Genomic DNA, 16167 nt, shown 5'->3' with positions numbered 1-16167 from the left:
AGTCTTAGAAGTTGAAACCTTGAGGATCTGAGGAACACAATATCATAGGGTTACTATAGAAACTATCAGTAATTTTATAGAAATGCCTCTATCTGTTTCTGAAGGTTCTTACATTTCATTATTTTTTTTTGTCTTTTATCAGAATTCTATCCCCAAATCCCATACCTACCATCAAAGGGTCGACATCCGTATAGGGTATCCATCGCTTCGACTTCTGCAGCCAGTTTTTCCTTCATGTTTGTGTTTGCTTATGTCCTGACAAACGTCCTGTCTGTCAATTTGCATGTTACCTTGCATTTCCATCGGCATTGAATTGCATTCTGCCGTACACAGAGAGGTTGGGGCTCTATCTGGAGAGCTTATCAGCTGCCTGAGCTCCTTCCTGGGGCACGTCCTTGCCGGCTTCCTTTGTCTATATCCTGTCTAAGGAGTGTGTATGTGTGTGTTTGTTTATCTAACTATCAAAGTGCTGCGTGCTGCTTGCATAACTCTACGATTCGAGTGTGTTAATTGCTGCTGCCCCTCCTCCACCTCCACCTCCACCTCCACCACCACCGCCTCTTCTGCTCCCCGCAAGTCCTTGCATTGCTCTGTGAATCCTTTGTTCAGTGTTAATATTTTCATTGCAGTCTTTGGGGTTTTTACTAATCCATTATTTAGTTTTACAACTCTGCTAAATGTGCAAAAATCATTGCCCAGAAGGCCAATGGACACTGGACAGTGGACACCCTCAACATGCATTTATTTAGATACATTTTGCAGTTGGTTTGGTTTTTACTCTTTGCAGATTAGAGGTTGCTGTATGTTGCATGTTGCACTTGCACACACACATTTAAAGGAGATTTTCTTATGGTCTATTGGGTCTTTGGTTTGGCAAAAGTAAAGCTGGATTAAAGAGTTCTTGATTAAAGACTTTGGCTCTATTCAGAGGCTTATTTCGGGCATGAATTTTAAAAGAATATTTTTTAAAGATCAATCAATTTTGTGCCTTAAAAAATAACGTTGAGTGCGCTGGGAGATCCTTAACCTTTTCCATAATTTATTTTGGGGAATCAATGATTCTTTAGAACTTAGTTTATTCCCTTATAAGATTGTTAGGCAAATGATATTAGCTATGGGGATAGGGTTGGGGAATTTGTTCATTTTCATTAAGGATTAAAGAGGAATTTTAGAGGTATCTCTTCTATCGCCCAGTGTAACTTTTGTTCTTTTTGTAACCAATAAAATCTGTTCTGATTCCTCTGAAAAATCAAAAAAAAAACCCTTCTATTTCCCCTTTAAAGGTGAAAACATCAGTTCAAGATTATATTCTCGGTAGTAAAAGGTTTATTTATGCACAAATTACAAGAAATCTGTTAGATTTTCACTGCATTGTTAATCGGAGTCTCCAGAGAGAGAGACCGTAACCATAGAAAGACTGCCATCAAAGGCCCGTCGGTTAATGAATTACCCAACAGATGTCTCTTTCAACACCATAATAACCCTTGAAATCAATTGCCCTGGGACACCCTTTAACCCATTCGATGCGCTTCTTTTGGCAGGCCTTTGGGGAATTTCGCTAACAATTTTGTTAATTTTTATCTATAATTATTTCACGCGTTTTTAGCAACGCTTCACGCCCTCTGGAGAAGGGAGGACATATGACAGGCAGAGGGCCCATCCCATGGACGGATGACAGCCAAAAGGTTCCATTAAATGTCCCAAAAACACACGCCCAAAAGGGCAAAGGGGCTAAGGGGCAGTGGCGGGTCAAACCCTTTTTTGGCAAATGTTTTTTCGAATAATGCGATAAATAAAGTCATTCAGTGGGACAGTGGTGCGACGACAAACGACGACGAGTGTTACAAATTGAAAGCCGACAACCGACAACCGAAAGCCTGCAAAGTGAACAGCAAAACGGTGGGGCCCATGAAAGCCATGAAAAGTGCAATGAAAAAGTAAATAAGGGGGCGAAATAAAATCAAATAAAATCGCTTAACACTCGTAGCCAAACTATGACAGAGTTGACAGACGGACCCGGTCGACAGACGGAATGCGGGGTACGAAATTTGCACGCATTTTCCCTCAATCCATTGAGAGTGCTTTCAACTAATTTTCACTGCGAAATGCTTGACAGGTGGGGCTGGGGATGGGGCTGGGGATGGGGACGATGGAAGGGCTGTCAGTCAGTGCGTCAGGCATTTATCCATTCATTCAGTCATCCATCCATTCAGTCATTCATTTGAAGGAACGAGAACGAATGGGGCTGCCAAACAATCGAAAGTGTCAATTAAAAGACTGGCAAAGTATTTGCGCTGAAAATGTTTTATTGTTTTTATTTTTATTTTTATTATAGGTTATATTTGATTTAAATGTTACCCCAAAAAGCACTGCTTCTGTTGCCCGCAGCCCGCCCCCGCCCCCGCCCCGACAGGCGACCCATCGATTTGCGGTCTGGAATGTAATCATGTTATTCGTCGATTTTTGCTTTCAATTGGAGGAAATGGAAATGGAAAATGGAAATTGGCGTGGAATTAAAGCAGATGTCAAATGAACGGTCATTGATCCATTGAAATCCATTGAATGCAGAGACGCTCGGGGTACGGTGGACGGTGGATGGTGGATGGGGGATGGGGGATGGGGGATGGGGCATGCAAGTGCTCTGATTAATGCCCCGCGGGATCGACCTCATGGCCTCTGGAGCGGAGCTGCTGCTGCTGCTGCTATATAAACAGCAACTTATGTTTAACTTCCTCAACAAAACAGGTCCCAAAGGACGGGTCGTTTCGATCCGTACCGTTTGCTACGATAATGTACCCCCGAGGAAGAGTGTTGTTTACTTAGAGGTAGTATTTTGTTTATCTTTGGGCAAGTATTTCTGTTTACCCAGTGGCTTAAAAATATCCACAGCCTTGACAATGCATTGTACTCGTATCTTCGATTGCTTTGAAGTAGTACGGCTCCCAGGTCCCAGGCGATGAAAACCCCATTGACATCAGGCACTTCGCAGGCCAAAGGAATAAACACAAAAGACATGTCATGGGAAATGTCAGTAGTACTCGTTCTTCCTGGTTGTCTGTTTCCCTGTAAACACAATTCAAGGTGATCTATGGGAAAGGTCCCGAGATGTGGCTTCGTGGTGGAGTTTACTCCACGGATTGACTGGAAAGATGCTGGCTGGCTTGCTCTTCTATCTATCGAAGATCTATCGAAGGGTCTATAGACCTCAAAAAGTTTTTCTTTGAAAGACTTAGGGAATTGCACATAATTTTTAGGACTTTATAATGTAGAAAATTCAAGAATATTCAAGAAAATCCAGATATATGTCTCTAAACTCTATTTTAATGCATTTTCATGATTTGTGGGCCTCTCCAAAGACTGTGCTCTTCGTTCTTGGATACTATGAACAGAGACGAATCATAGTCCTCGGACCTCGTTTACGGGGAGTCCCGACAACCCCCGCTTTTTTGGTCCCTCTTGCAACATATTATCATTGTATAGTCGTTGGTTCTTGGACTCTCAAAGCTCCCTTTCATCACCCAAAGCACCATCATCCATTGTTTGACCCCCAGCGAAAGTAGCAATTTTTAATTTCTATAATTTTTTTGTATTTTTGTATTTTTTTATGGCTTTTCCTTTGATGGTTTTGTCATGAATTATAACTCATTTTCCAATTAGTTTTCTTCTGTTTTTTGTTTGTTTGTTGTGTGTTTGCTTAATTATTTTTAGATATTTCAATTAATATTTATTGTTAATTCATTTAGCATTTATTTATAATGTTAGGCCTTTTGTTTTATAAATTATAACTACATTTGATCCACCCTTCGCTTTCCACCCCTCTTGGGGAGTCCCCCCACCCTTATGGAAAATCTGTGCAATGTTTTTCCGATTGCTTTTCCATAATTAATGTGTCAGAGAAATACAAAAACAAATGCGTGCCACTGTTGCTGCTGTTTAAATAATTGAATACTATATATTTGCCTTCGAAAAATGTACACATAATAAATGCATTTAAATGTAAATTTAAATTTAAATTTAAATTAATTTAGAAATTAAACTAGAAATCTGGAAATCAGGGGACAAGCTCTCTCGCGCGCACCGCAAAAGAACGAACAATATTCCTGTATATACGATAGTACGATATATTGTATAACTGTTTGTCGTAATTCCCAAACCAAAACTAAACTATAACCGTTCATTACATTAGTATCTTTTTTTACAGTGTACTCTTATTAATTTTTACAAAATGTAATTTTAACTTAATCTCTAAATCGTTTAATTTAGCTTTTTACGTTTTATTATTTATATCCATAATTTATACAAGTCTTGTAGGTAGGTTTCGTGATTTGTTTTTTGCATGATAGTGTACGTACGTAAGGGGGGGATCTTTCAGTGTTGCACAATGTCTAACAGTGTTGCACAGTGTGGATGTGTGTGGCTTGTGTGTGGTTTTTGTGTGTGTGTATTGTTCGGGCTTGAGTGTGCAAATTGGAAATCGTTTGGAAAGTCAAGAAATTGTGCAGAAAGTCGTTTGAGGAATAGACATTATTTTTCAGAGCCTAATTTTACTTTTTAAATATCTTTAAATATTGTTTTGCTTAACTTTTAGCTTGGGTAATGTATCTCTTTCTCTTTCTTTTCTTTAAAAACTCTCTCTCTCTCTCCCTCTCTCTCTGTCTTTCGAAAAATGTTGCACAAACATTTTGCTGTTGCTGTTGCTGCTGCTGTGTGGAGTGTCGTTCTCTTTGAGTGTTTTGTGTGTGTTTTCTACTATTTTTAAACTACTCTTCTTTTTTTCTTGTTACTTGCAATGTGATTTAATGCTTAGTGTTTCCTGTGTGTCTGTGTGTGAGTTTTCTTTTTAAATGCTATTTTCCAACACTTTTCTATGGTAATGTTGCCTGTAATTTTTACTGCTGCTGCGGCTGCTGCTACTACGAAGCTACTATTAGTACTATTATTAACTCTTAGTACGTTTGCTTTCCTTGGTGAATACTTAGACGAGTATGCGCATTAAACTAAAAAGGAACATATACATGATTATCCATTTAATATTTAATTTATAATATATACGATTTCTGTATGTGTGTGTTTTGTTCTTGTTTTTGTTTTGTTTTGTTTAAATATTCAATTAGTGCTTTCGTTTTTTTGTTTTTATAGTCAGAGTCATTTGTTGTTTTGTTTTGTTTTTTTTTCGTTTTGCGGGTTAGAATAAATTAAATGTTAGCATTTAGAACTGAATATTCCATCTTATCAATCGTTTCTATAAGTAGTTTGAATATATTCTTCTTGAATCACAAATCATTGATGAAAACTTCATTTTACTTGGGTTTTTGGGCAACGTCGCTCTGCACACGCTCTGCTCTCTTGGTCCGTTAAATTCCGTTACAATTTTTTATCATCATGCATCCTTCTAACATCCTATCATCATATATCCCATCTGTATCTCTCGACCTCTTCGCTACATAATTTTGTTTCGACGACATCTCCTCTCTCCTCTATAAGTTTTATACACAGAAATTTACAGTGGGGTTGAGTGGGAGGGGGGGTTAAGGGCGTTATAGATAGATACAGTCAGAGGGTTAAGGTTTACAGGTTTGACAGGTTTGACAGTTTGTGTTTTTTTTTTGTTTTTTTTTTTTGTTTTTTTTTGTTGCAGTGTTTTCTTTCAGTGTTGTGTATTTTTGCTTTCGAAAAGGTACTAAAAATCAGTTGAACTTTTTTTTTATTTATCGCTAGTTTTGTTTTTTGTTTTTGAGTCATTTAATCATTATTAATCCATTACAATACAATATTCTTTCGTCTGCTTTTCGTTTTATAAACAAATTAATGAATGTCGCTAAATGCTAGACCTTAAATTCGTTTTTATATATTCATTATTCATGTATATTCTCATTCATCTTTCAAGTGATTTTTCCATCTTTCGTTCTGTTTTTTCTGTCCTACGATGCGCATTTTGTTGTTTAAAATTCAGCTCTATGCAATGTGGGTATTCTATTTATATTTACAGGGTGTTTTACCATACATTCCTTTACCTATTTCGTTGGCATGCTCTCCTCTCCTCTCCACTCCTCGACTTGACACTACTCTATGATAGGTAGGCCTTCACGTTCGTTTCGTTTCCGTATCTGTTTCGTTTCCGGTTTGCTCAGTGGGTTTAATTGTTATCGACGCTTTGTGCTTGCTGTCTCCTCCTCATCAGCCTCTATCCATTTTGCTTCTGGTGTCGGGCTCTATCTTTCTGTACTTGACTTTGTAACGTTTTCTTGCTGGTGTTTGGATTTTCGTGTAGAGTTTCAGCGCTGTAAACGAAAAGAAAAGAGTGGAAATGATGGGTTTAGTTTTGAGAAGGCAGCATACAGTATTCTTTATGGGTTTATCATAAAGAAACTTGTCACAAACATTAAGAGGACTATTATCTATCTATCTAATAAAAATCATTACGATCGGAGCATTATTTTATACGGAATAATGGAAAAAAATCATGGATCATAATAATAACAATTATGAAAAAAATGAACGTAACTCTTTAATAAAAAATTTAAAATAAATATATATTTCGGATTCTGAAAATTAAATCTTAATTAAAAATTTAATATTTTTAATTTATATTCTTTATTTATTGATTTTAAATTTTAAAAAGTGAATAAATAAAGTACAGATTCGAATTAAATTCATTCCAAATTTAAAATATTTTTAATAAATTCGGATTGATTTCAAATTCGACTTATTTTCAATTTAGAAAATAAAAATATGCTATTTTTAATTTTCTTATAAATATTAAACAAGTTTAAGTTATAAATGAGAGTTTTTTAAGCATTTATTTGAAAGAAATAATAATAATGGTTGTTTAATGCTGTGCCAGGAAAAGTATGGAAAACGAAAAGTACAAATAGTGTTTCACTTTTTCGACTTTGAGGGACTTTAAGGGAAATGAAAGACACTTCTTTCGTTCTTTCATTCATGTTTGGAGTATTTTTTGCCAAATCTGACATCTTTTTTAGCCTCCACTATATTCTATAATATAATCTTTGATAATATTTGTTCTTTGTCACTCACCTCAAATCCATTTAATATGGGGTTTTCATCAATGATACCACAGCCTGTTGTTTTGTGTTCTGATAACACCGTTCGCCATTCCACTTCCATTTCCCATTCCATTCGCCATCGATTTTGTTAGATTAGTTGTTGAAGCTTCTCCATTGACAGCCGCCGAGGCCAGGGGCTTCATGGTGGCCAGTGTCCTGTTCTGATGGACACCCACCAGATCCTCACCGGGGGACAGACCGCCCGTCGGGCCCGTCAGGCCCGTCATGGTGGGTCGCTTGTAGTCCGCGTCGGAGCTGCCGCCAGGTGCTGCATCCCGTGTCAGCCGCAAAGCCTTGAGGTGTTGCCTCTGATGATGATTGTCGCGCAGTGTTGTTGTTGCCAGTGGGTTGTTCTTTGTGCCACCGCCTGTGGCATATTTATTGCTACTGCTGTTGTGCAGGGTTAGACTGTACTTGGGCTTGTTGCTGCCGCTGCCACTGCCGCTGCTGCCAGCATTGGCGGTGGTGCCACTGTTGGCCGTGCTGCTGGCGAGGCTCAAATGTTGCGGCTTCTTCGGCATGGTGGTGCTGCTGGCGGGGGGTGCCGCATTTAAGCGGCTACCAGGCCCTGCTCCAGCTCCAGCCCCAGCCCCAGCCCCAGCTGCCCCTCCACCGACGGCTGCCAACTTGAGGGAGGCTTCGAACTAGAGATTATCGGGATAGCTGCGGAAATTGTAGGTTCTGGCCCGCTGGAACTCCGCGGCGGCGGCGGCAGCAGCGGCCGCCGAGCCATTCCCACTGCTGTACGGATTGATCATCGGAGCCGTCGACTGGGAGTTCATGGTGCCCATGCCGTCGTCGTAGATGCCATTGTTGTGCTCCTGCTGGCTGCTGTGGCTGCTCTTGCCACCGCCGCTGCTGACGGTGTTCGTGTTGCTGGTGCCACCGCTGCTGCTCAGGCCCGAGCCGGCCCCCTTGATGGGCTTGAAAATGGCCGTGGTGGCATAATACTTCTCCATGGGCGGCGGCGGCACAGTCGGCGGCCTGGGGAATATGCTGCTCAGCGGTGGCGGCGGTGTCCGCCTAACATTCACATATCCCCCGCCCATGCCCACGCCCACGCCCACGCCGGAGTTTGCCATTTTCGTGGAGGGCATATAGTCCTGCATGTGGGGCACCGCGTAGCCACCTTCCGGCACATCTGTGTGTCGTGCCACAAGGGAAACAGAGAGAGAGAGAGAGAGAGAGAGAGCGAGAGAGAAAAGGTTGGGTTTAGTCCAAGGGGAAATTGACACAAAAAATTTATTTGCATTAGTTTTGCCGGCAAAGCAGCCATATTTTATGATCGCCCAAGCAAACGGAAATGTGTGACGCCAGCGAGGATTTACCGCGGTTTGCCTGTGTGTCTGGGGGTCTTTGGGGGAGGGTTCACTGTGGGGGTTGTACACACCTGTATAGTCTGGCGTCATGTTGCACTGTAAATCATTAACCGCTGCGTAGCCGTTCACGCCGCTCGTGTACATGTTGACGTTGAAGGGCTCGTGGTAGAGGCTGTTCTTGCCGATGGAATCGTTGTCATCGACACTGGCCTGAAAGGGTGAAGAGGGGAGGGAGGGTTTTGTCATTAAAGAGGCGCCCAAAATTCAGAGGATATCCTTTCGATTAGTTGCTGGATTTACACCGAACACAAATCCCTTATCTGTTGCTTTCAAATCTTTCTACTTGGATAGTTTTCCTTCGTGTTGCGTTCAAGTTTTTCGCACACTTTCCCGCCACTTGAAGGGCTAGGGTGGGGAGGGAGGTGGGTGGGAAAACTTCCTTAATCCAATTTTCTCTCTTACACAAGACTTGGCTACGAATCTACTCTCGACCACCTTCTGTTTTGTTCGAACTTTAGAGTATTTTCTTCTCTTTTTTTCTTCGCTCAAGCACTTACGCTTGACCCCCACAAATCAACAGCAGAGTCCGGCCCGTGGTAAGGTTCTATTAAATAAATGCCGGGTCCAGAGAGACTCTCACGTAGAACGCAAGCAATGTGGAAACTCCACGCTACATTGAACAATTATGTGGAAAATTTCGAGCGCAAGGCAGGAATTTCCACACAGAGACCACCCTTCCACTGCACACTCCATACTCCACACTCCATACTCCTTTGATGGTCTCACCTTAATGCTATTGCCATTCTGTCGATGCTTGTCCACATTGCCGCCGAGGGTATTCGGATTGAAGCTGTATTGGAATGCATCCAGGACGTTGCTGCCGCGGGCCCGCTTAGTGCGCGACACGATGAACAGGATGATGGCCACCAAAAGGATAATTATCGTTGTTAGGACAACAATGACAACGCCAATGAAATTCGCATCGTTCGGCTCCTGATCAATGGGCCGTGGTGCAATTACTGCAATGGGAGAGAGCGACACAAAATTGAAATTTTAAATGAACAAACGACACCGAAACGAAATTAAATGTAAATATTGTTCAACTAAATAATTAGCAAAAAACGGAAAAGGCTTTTTTTTCCTCTTTAATTGAATTCAACTTACACTGCGGTCCATTGTTGTACTTGGAGTCGCCGCCGCCGCCGCCGGATGAGGCACCAGTGGCGCCTCCTGCACCTCCGCCATTTGCGGCGACGTTCATTTTATTTTTGCCATGATTGTGCTGATAGTCGTTGCTCTGCAAAGGATACTCGCGTGTATCCTGCGCCTGGCTGGGCGAGTTGCCGTTGCGCTGCTCCTGCTCGTCTGTGAAATTTCCCATGGCGGGGACTGCAAAGGGAGAGAGACACAGAACGAGTTAGATTGGGTTGAAGTTCATTTTCATTTTCATTTTCATTTCCATCTTCAGAAGTTTTGCCGACGCCGCGCACAGCTGCGCTTCAATGATTAGTTTTTCTTCGCCCTCCTCTACCTTTCTTCTTTCGTAGTCCCTTGCCTTCTTACACCTTTCGTTCTGCTTTAAATTGTTTCGCTTTCGACACGCTTTTCTTTTCCACTATATATGACCTCTAACGTGTTCATTTCCTGTCAACTTTTGGGTCTCGGACTCCGTCTCCGACTCGGGGTCTGTTTTACAAAAAAAAAGGTCTTGTGTGCAGATGTTTGATTTGATTTGTTTTTTAAGGGGCGTCACTCGCTCTAGAGAGCCCTCGTTTCTTATGAATATACATTATATTCGGTACATTCGGCTTTTTGTTTTCCTAATGATTTTTAAATGCCTAATATATGCCAGAGGAAACCCTATTCATTGTTAAAGTTATGCTTGGAGTGCGTTTTGATTGGCGTAACTCTGGGCAGGAACCTCCCCATATAGTATCATATGATATCTTGAGTTGTATCAACTTTTGATTATGCCTCACTTTTGGAATTGCTTAAGCAATCCATGAGCTTTGTAACAGTAGAAAAATGGTAGTCACAACTACCATATATCATGAGTTACTATGGGCTATAATGGTTTAGAGTATTGCTAGAACATCTTTCATTGTATATTTATGCTTATATTTTACTCACTTTTTACCCACTGAAACATCAAAGTCGTATCTTCACTATACCATGAGTTATCATAGGCTACAATAGTTTGGAGAACATTTAGATCATATTTCACTATATATTTCAGCTTATATTTGTTCAACTTCCTTCCCACAAGAAAAGTAATGTCGTATCTCCCCTATATCATGAGTTACCATAGACTATAATAGTTAAGAGAACATGTAGAACATCTCTCATGAAATATTCCTGCTTATATTTTTCCTACTACCTTTCCCCATCACCATCAAAGTTGTATCTCTTATAGATCCCGAGTTCTTTGAGTCTGCCATCCTTCTAATTGCCCGCTCGCCGCACTTCCTTTTCCTAATTATTTCTAATCTATCATATCTATCCATTCCATCAATTTTCATTGCTCCATCAACCCCCAGGACTCAGTTATCCTCGGGTTTAATCATCCCCAAACCATCCGCGAAGGTTGATAACTCCAGGGTTCCATAATTCCTAAGGCTTAGGCCTGATTATTAGCTGAGACACTGAGTCTGAGCAGCACCGCAGCACCTGTTCAGGAGTTTCCTTTGATGTCCAAATAATACCATTTCCCAGGCTTATGGAATCGCTCCTCCCAACTACAGAATATAGCAGCATATGGCGGCGATGGTGGCCCCAGAAGTGTTGTCATTTATCTCGCCAACATCTTGAGGGCATAACAAAGCAGAAATGTTTCATCCTCTCTCCCTCTTGTTTTTTGTCCGCTCCGGGCTGGCCTGCTGCTGCCCAAAAAAAAAAAAAAACCAGCGTTTCCTTGAGTGGGTGACCCCGTTTTCTTCAGGACAGTAAATGGCGTAATTACTGTGTGAAGTTCTTGCCTGCCCGCCAGTCGTCTTCGTCCCATGGCTGACTGAGTACGGGGAGGAGTACTGGAGGGAGTACGGGGTCTGGCTGCTGTTTTGAGTTATGTCGCCTGGGCTCCTTAGACGGCAGGCGGGTCTCTCAAGGCATCCCCTGTACAGTTGTGTGTCCTGGCCTGGCCTGGGCTTTTGTTTCGACATTGCCATTGTCCTTCTTGTCGCTGTGTGTTTTTTCCTGTGCGCTTCCCTACTTGTAAAAGGGGGAATATCTCTAGAATCTCTCGCTCTCCCTCTCTCTCTGTCCCTCTTCCAGCCCATTGCCTCCTGGCTCTCTCTGTGGTCGTCATAAAACGTTTAAAATAATTAAAATATTTCGTGCCACATTTATCACACACACACAGACACAGGGGGAAGGCAAAAGTAATGGCAAATATGCCGCATATCCCTTCCTGTTTTTGTGCTCTGTGGCATGCCTCCGTCTTTCTTTTATAACTAATTCTCTTTGTGTGTGTCCCCAGGGTCTCTCTCATCTCTCTGGCTCTTTGTTTTCATGGTTTCCTTTTGTATTTTTAGAGAAAACCTTTAAATATAACTCCAGCGACAGCAAATCACCGCAAGCCAGCAAAAAAAAAAACACAAAAAATACTCACAAATTGGGGTTAAATCTCTCCGGTATAGTGCCTGATAAAAATATACGCACACGAAACGAACACTCGAAAGATACGTGCGTTTTGGTCTTTTGTTTACCCCTTACCCCAGTTCCTTGAGGCCTTTCCCTCGCTCGAGTGGCATACAGAAAAAACAGCTGGTTGCCTCCTGCCTCCTGCCTCGCCATCGCCATCAGATCCCATACCATACCATCTCTGGTATGGTCTCTCGTTTTGTGTGCGTGACAAATGCTGTTTCTGGTTCGTCATGTAATTGCTGGCCCCCCAAAAAGCAGCACACCGCATGGAACTTTTGTGGTTTCCCATATATTCGCTTTTTGTTTTTGGTTATCCTTGGGACGGCGGTTTTTGTGCTGCGTAATGCTTTTCAGGATTACTCGATCTTCAAGTGAATTGTTCTCGGAAAACTTTTGCCCAAGAGGGACATTGTTTGTTTCGTTCGGATAAAAGGATGATTGTTGGAATGATCTTCCCCCCAAAGAGTCCTCTTTGCCTTTCAAAAGATCTTCTGCCCCTCGTAAATCGCTTTCCCATTGAAGCTCCTACTCAGGTAGAGCAGGCCTTCTGCTTGTGTTCCTGTTTTCAATCTCTTTATTCCTAATTGAACTATAAAAATCTCACTAGCATTCGATTTATGGGCCGACTTCCTTTTCGCTATGAAAACACCAACCCCCCTAAATCCCGTAAAACCATCTGGCCGGAAAAATAGTAATATGCAGCACACGGGAAATCCCCTATTCATGCGGCACGCTCTATTTGACTCATCAATCAAATCAGTCCATGGATCCATGGAAATCTATGCCCTAGTCCGCTTTTCACACCTACTGCTGCCTGCCTGCCTGGCCAAGGGTGTGGGATTTCCCTAGATTTACGCTTCGATTGGGGGTCGGGGAGGGAGAAAACCCCCGAACTCTGGAATGAATATAAATGATCTCTGGTTCAGTGACCGCTGCCAAGCCGAGGATCAAAGCAATTTGTGCAGAGGGTTGCAGTTTCCGATGCTAAACATGAGCCTTGCACTTGGTACAATTTAATCAGGACATGCCAAAAGGCACTGGCACCCTCCCGGTGGCAGAGAGAGGGTGGATTCCTACCCCTAAGCCAAGGAGGGAAAGGTCTCTCCATTGAGAGGGATTTTCTTTTCTATGCTTTTGCTTATCTCTCCTGCCCTGCCAGCCTGCCCCTCTGCCGACCATTGTTGCTGGCCAAAATGTTGGAAAAATGTTTTATCCCCTCTCTGTTAAGTGTAATGCATTGAATTTTCCTACATTTTCCAACATTTTCCTACATTTTCCACCACCACTCGAAAGTGAAATGAAGCTGAAAAATGCATTCAGATTCAGATTCAGGTCCTTCTCCCGCTCTTTCTCGGCAATTTTCTGGCAATTTTTATTCATTTTCATTCACTTGCAAGCACGTACGAGTTTTGGAGTGTTCGAGTGTACTCACCAGATATAAAACTGATCTCCGATAGCATTATCCATTTGACGGCAAAGTACAAATTGATTTTCAAATATTTGCCCACACGATGATGGAGCTTAATGGTGACATCCCTGGCATGATCCATTATGGTATCGGGCATGTACGAGAACTGTACGGGCTCGCCGGAGAAGTAACGTCCGCCGATGCTAAAGAAGACTTTGGCATGAACAAAGACCTACAAAAGGAGAGTTAAGAAGGGTTAAAGAATGCCATAGAGGAAGGGGTATACTTTTATTTTAAAGCGGGCTAAATCGATGAATATAATCCGTTCTTTTGATTACTGAACCGCACAATAAAATCACTTAAAAGCCTTCCCCTCTCTTTTCGAAAGGGGTTAGCACTCCCTTTTTGTTGTTGGACTCACCTGAACATCCTTGGTGAACATATTGTTCGTATGCAGGACGATGGCACTGAAATTGCGTACCGTATCGAATTCAAAGACAATTTCAACCGGTTTGCCCATCAGACCGGGCGTATCATTCCGCCAGCCAATCCATTCATAACCTGTACGGAAAAAACAACGAATAAAAAACCATCAGAAAACCATATGAAATGGTGGGCCAAGGGAGGGGGTGGGGGAGGAGAAAAATCAATAGACCAAACCCCAAAAGAACTGACATGTAAAGCTATTTAAGCTTTTGGGGGGTGAAGTTTTCTGCCCCCCAACAAAAGCAAATAAATGCTCACGAAGGTCTAGCAGGGGGGTTGGTGAGTGGTTGGGGGGGGGGGGGAAATAACTAGAAATTATGGCCAATGCGACATTTAAGCCATTGTTTTGTGGATACCACTAGAGGGGCTGCCGGTGGTGCCTTTTGTTTGCATGGCCCTAATTTCAGTGGTGGAGGCCCACCTACGTGGGGGGGGGCTTAGAGAGGGGGTCAGGCAATATTAACTGGCACTACGAATGGTAGCTGGAACCAGAAATTCTACGACAAACAGGAGGCAATCAATATGCAAGTGGAGGGCAAACCCCCCTTCCCCCACCCCCCCACCAAATGCTCGTATTGATTTCCACTTACAATGCAAATCAGCAGCAACAAAAATAACAATAAAAGAGGAGCAAATAGCCGCCGAAAAAAATAAGGAAGGCAAAACTTTTGTCATGATGCAATGCGAACTCCCATTTAATGGGCGGCCACACTGTCTCGACGATGTCTCGGATTCCAAGCGAGACTCGAACTCCGTTCCGCCGGGTGGTGGGGGGGTGGGGAGGGCGCTTCCGGTGCACAGCGACTGCATGTCTAATTGTCTGACCGAAAGTTTTATTCCTGGCGTAAAAAGTTTTCAATAATTTTCGATTATTGGCCATTTGCCAAAACTGTGGCAGGGGCAGGGGCAGGGGCCGGCACTGAAAATGTGCGAAATGGCAAAAAATAAACTTGCGGCGAATTGCGAAAATTCCTCGGGTAGCCGCCGCCGGGGGTGGGGGGGGCGGAAATGAATGCCAGTGTTGCCATAAATTATCAAATATGCATAATGTTTACATTTTTACAGCTAGTCGGTGGAGGATTGGATATCCGTGCAAGTTTTTCCGGCAAATACTAGTCGCAGTCCGAAAAACTTACGGCTACCCGGGTATTATTTATTTCTCGTTTATTGTGTGTTTTGTTGTGGTGTGGCGGCAGGCAAATTATTTGCGAAAAGCCAAAAGTTTGCCCTGCTAGACTGAACCCCCATTCCCCTTTGCCCCTTGCCCCCTTTTTGCTGTTCAATGAAGTGAGCTTTCAGGATCTGGGGGGCGGCGCGCCCGTCGAGACCTTGCCTTATGCTTTTTCCGTCGGTGCAACTTTTGTAATTATTTGATGTTAATCAGTTTTTTCTATTGCCATAAATCTTTATGTAGGCCGGCGGGGGGAGGGGAAGCTTCAGAAAGTTACTGGATTTCAGGGAGGAGGGGGGGAGGGGAAACCTTTTAGGCATCGCAAAAGTTTTGCCTTGCAGGAAGCTGCAGGAAATCTAGAAAGGGAAAATATAAATTGTGTATCTTTTAGGAGGGGATCTACGATTATAGCAGGGTTTTGGGGTCTTCAAAATGGGATAAGAATTTAGATAATGAACTTCCAAGGAAGAGTGGATCGTTACGGAGGGATTTCTGTCCAACAATCTTTGGAGAACCCCCCCAAAGAAGAGATCTTTTCGGAGTAATCAATAATATGGGAGAATATTGAATGGGAGACCTATGTTTGAAGTATTTACTTGCCAAAAAGATAAGAGTATTCTACGAATACCCACAATAAATAGTACCTTAAAATATTGGATATTTCCATCTTCCACTTACCCTTTCCAAAGCCGTGTATATCCGTGCGGAAGTTATCCTTGCCCTTCTGTCCGTCCACCAACTGGCCCAGACCGTCCACATACCGATCGCCCTGCTCATTGCCATCGTATGTCTTGTCGGAGAGATCCACCTCCATGCCGCGCTGCACGCCCTTCGGAATGCTGTACGAGACGATGCCCTCTGCGAAAGGAATACGGAAAAGAAGGAAAGAAGGGAAATTTTAAATACCAAAAGCGATTCGTGGAATGGATACCAAAAACCCCAGAAATAGCGTAACATGAGAACTGAAGAGAGGGGTGGAGGGAGAGAGGGGAGGAACACATGCACACACGTCATGTCACGTCGCGTTCCGTGTCACGTGATGCAGACAAACGACTGACAATATGTGGCAGCCCC

The 16167-nt window shown here is 42.7% G+C and overlaps 1 protein-coding gene and 1 long non-coding RNA gene across 2 annotated transcripts in view; one reads left to right on the top strand and one right to left on the bottom strand.

The window, feature by feature from the left end:
* The window catches only part of LOC113565815, a 178048-nt gene that overhangs the window by 114086 nt on the left and 47795 nt on the right, over window positions 1–16167 (top strand). The window lies entirely within an intron of this gene.
* The window catches only part of LOC6593362, a 38800-nt gene continuing 28285 nt past the window's right edge, over window positions 5653–16167 (bottom strand). The window contains 9 exon segments of the mRNA XM_026989025.1: window positions 5653–6281; window positions 7039–7635; window positions 7681–8208; window positions 8458–8596; window positions 9173–9405; window positions 9551–9775; window positions 13461–13668; window positions 13858–13997; window positions 15772–15951. Of these exon segments, the coding sequence (XP_026844826.1) occupies window positions 7067–7635; window positions 7681–8208; window positions 8458–8596; window positions 9173–9405; window positions 9551–9775; window positions 13461–13668; window positions 13858–13997; window positions 15772–15951 (2222 nt within the window). The 3' untranslated portion in view covers window positions 5653–6281; window positions 7039–7066.

This window comes from Drosophila persimilis, unplaced genomic scaffold (genome assembly GCF_003286085.1).
Source record: "Drosophila persimilis strain 14011-0111.01,24,50 unplaced genomic scaffold, DperRS2 tig00000191-arrow-pilon, whole genome shotgun sequence".
Classification (NCBI taxonomy): domain Eukaryota; kingdom Metazoa; phylum Arthropoda; class Insecta; order Diptera; family Drosophilidae; genus Drosophila; species Drosophila persimilis.
The sequence above is the reverse complement of the archived record's forward strand: the minus strand, read 5'-3'. Positions and strand labels throughout refer to the sequence as shown.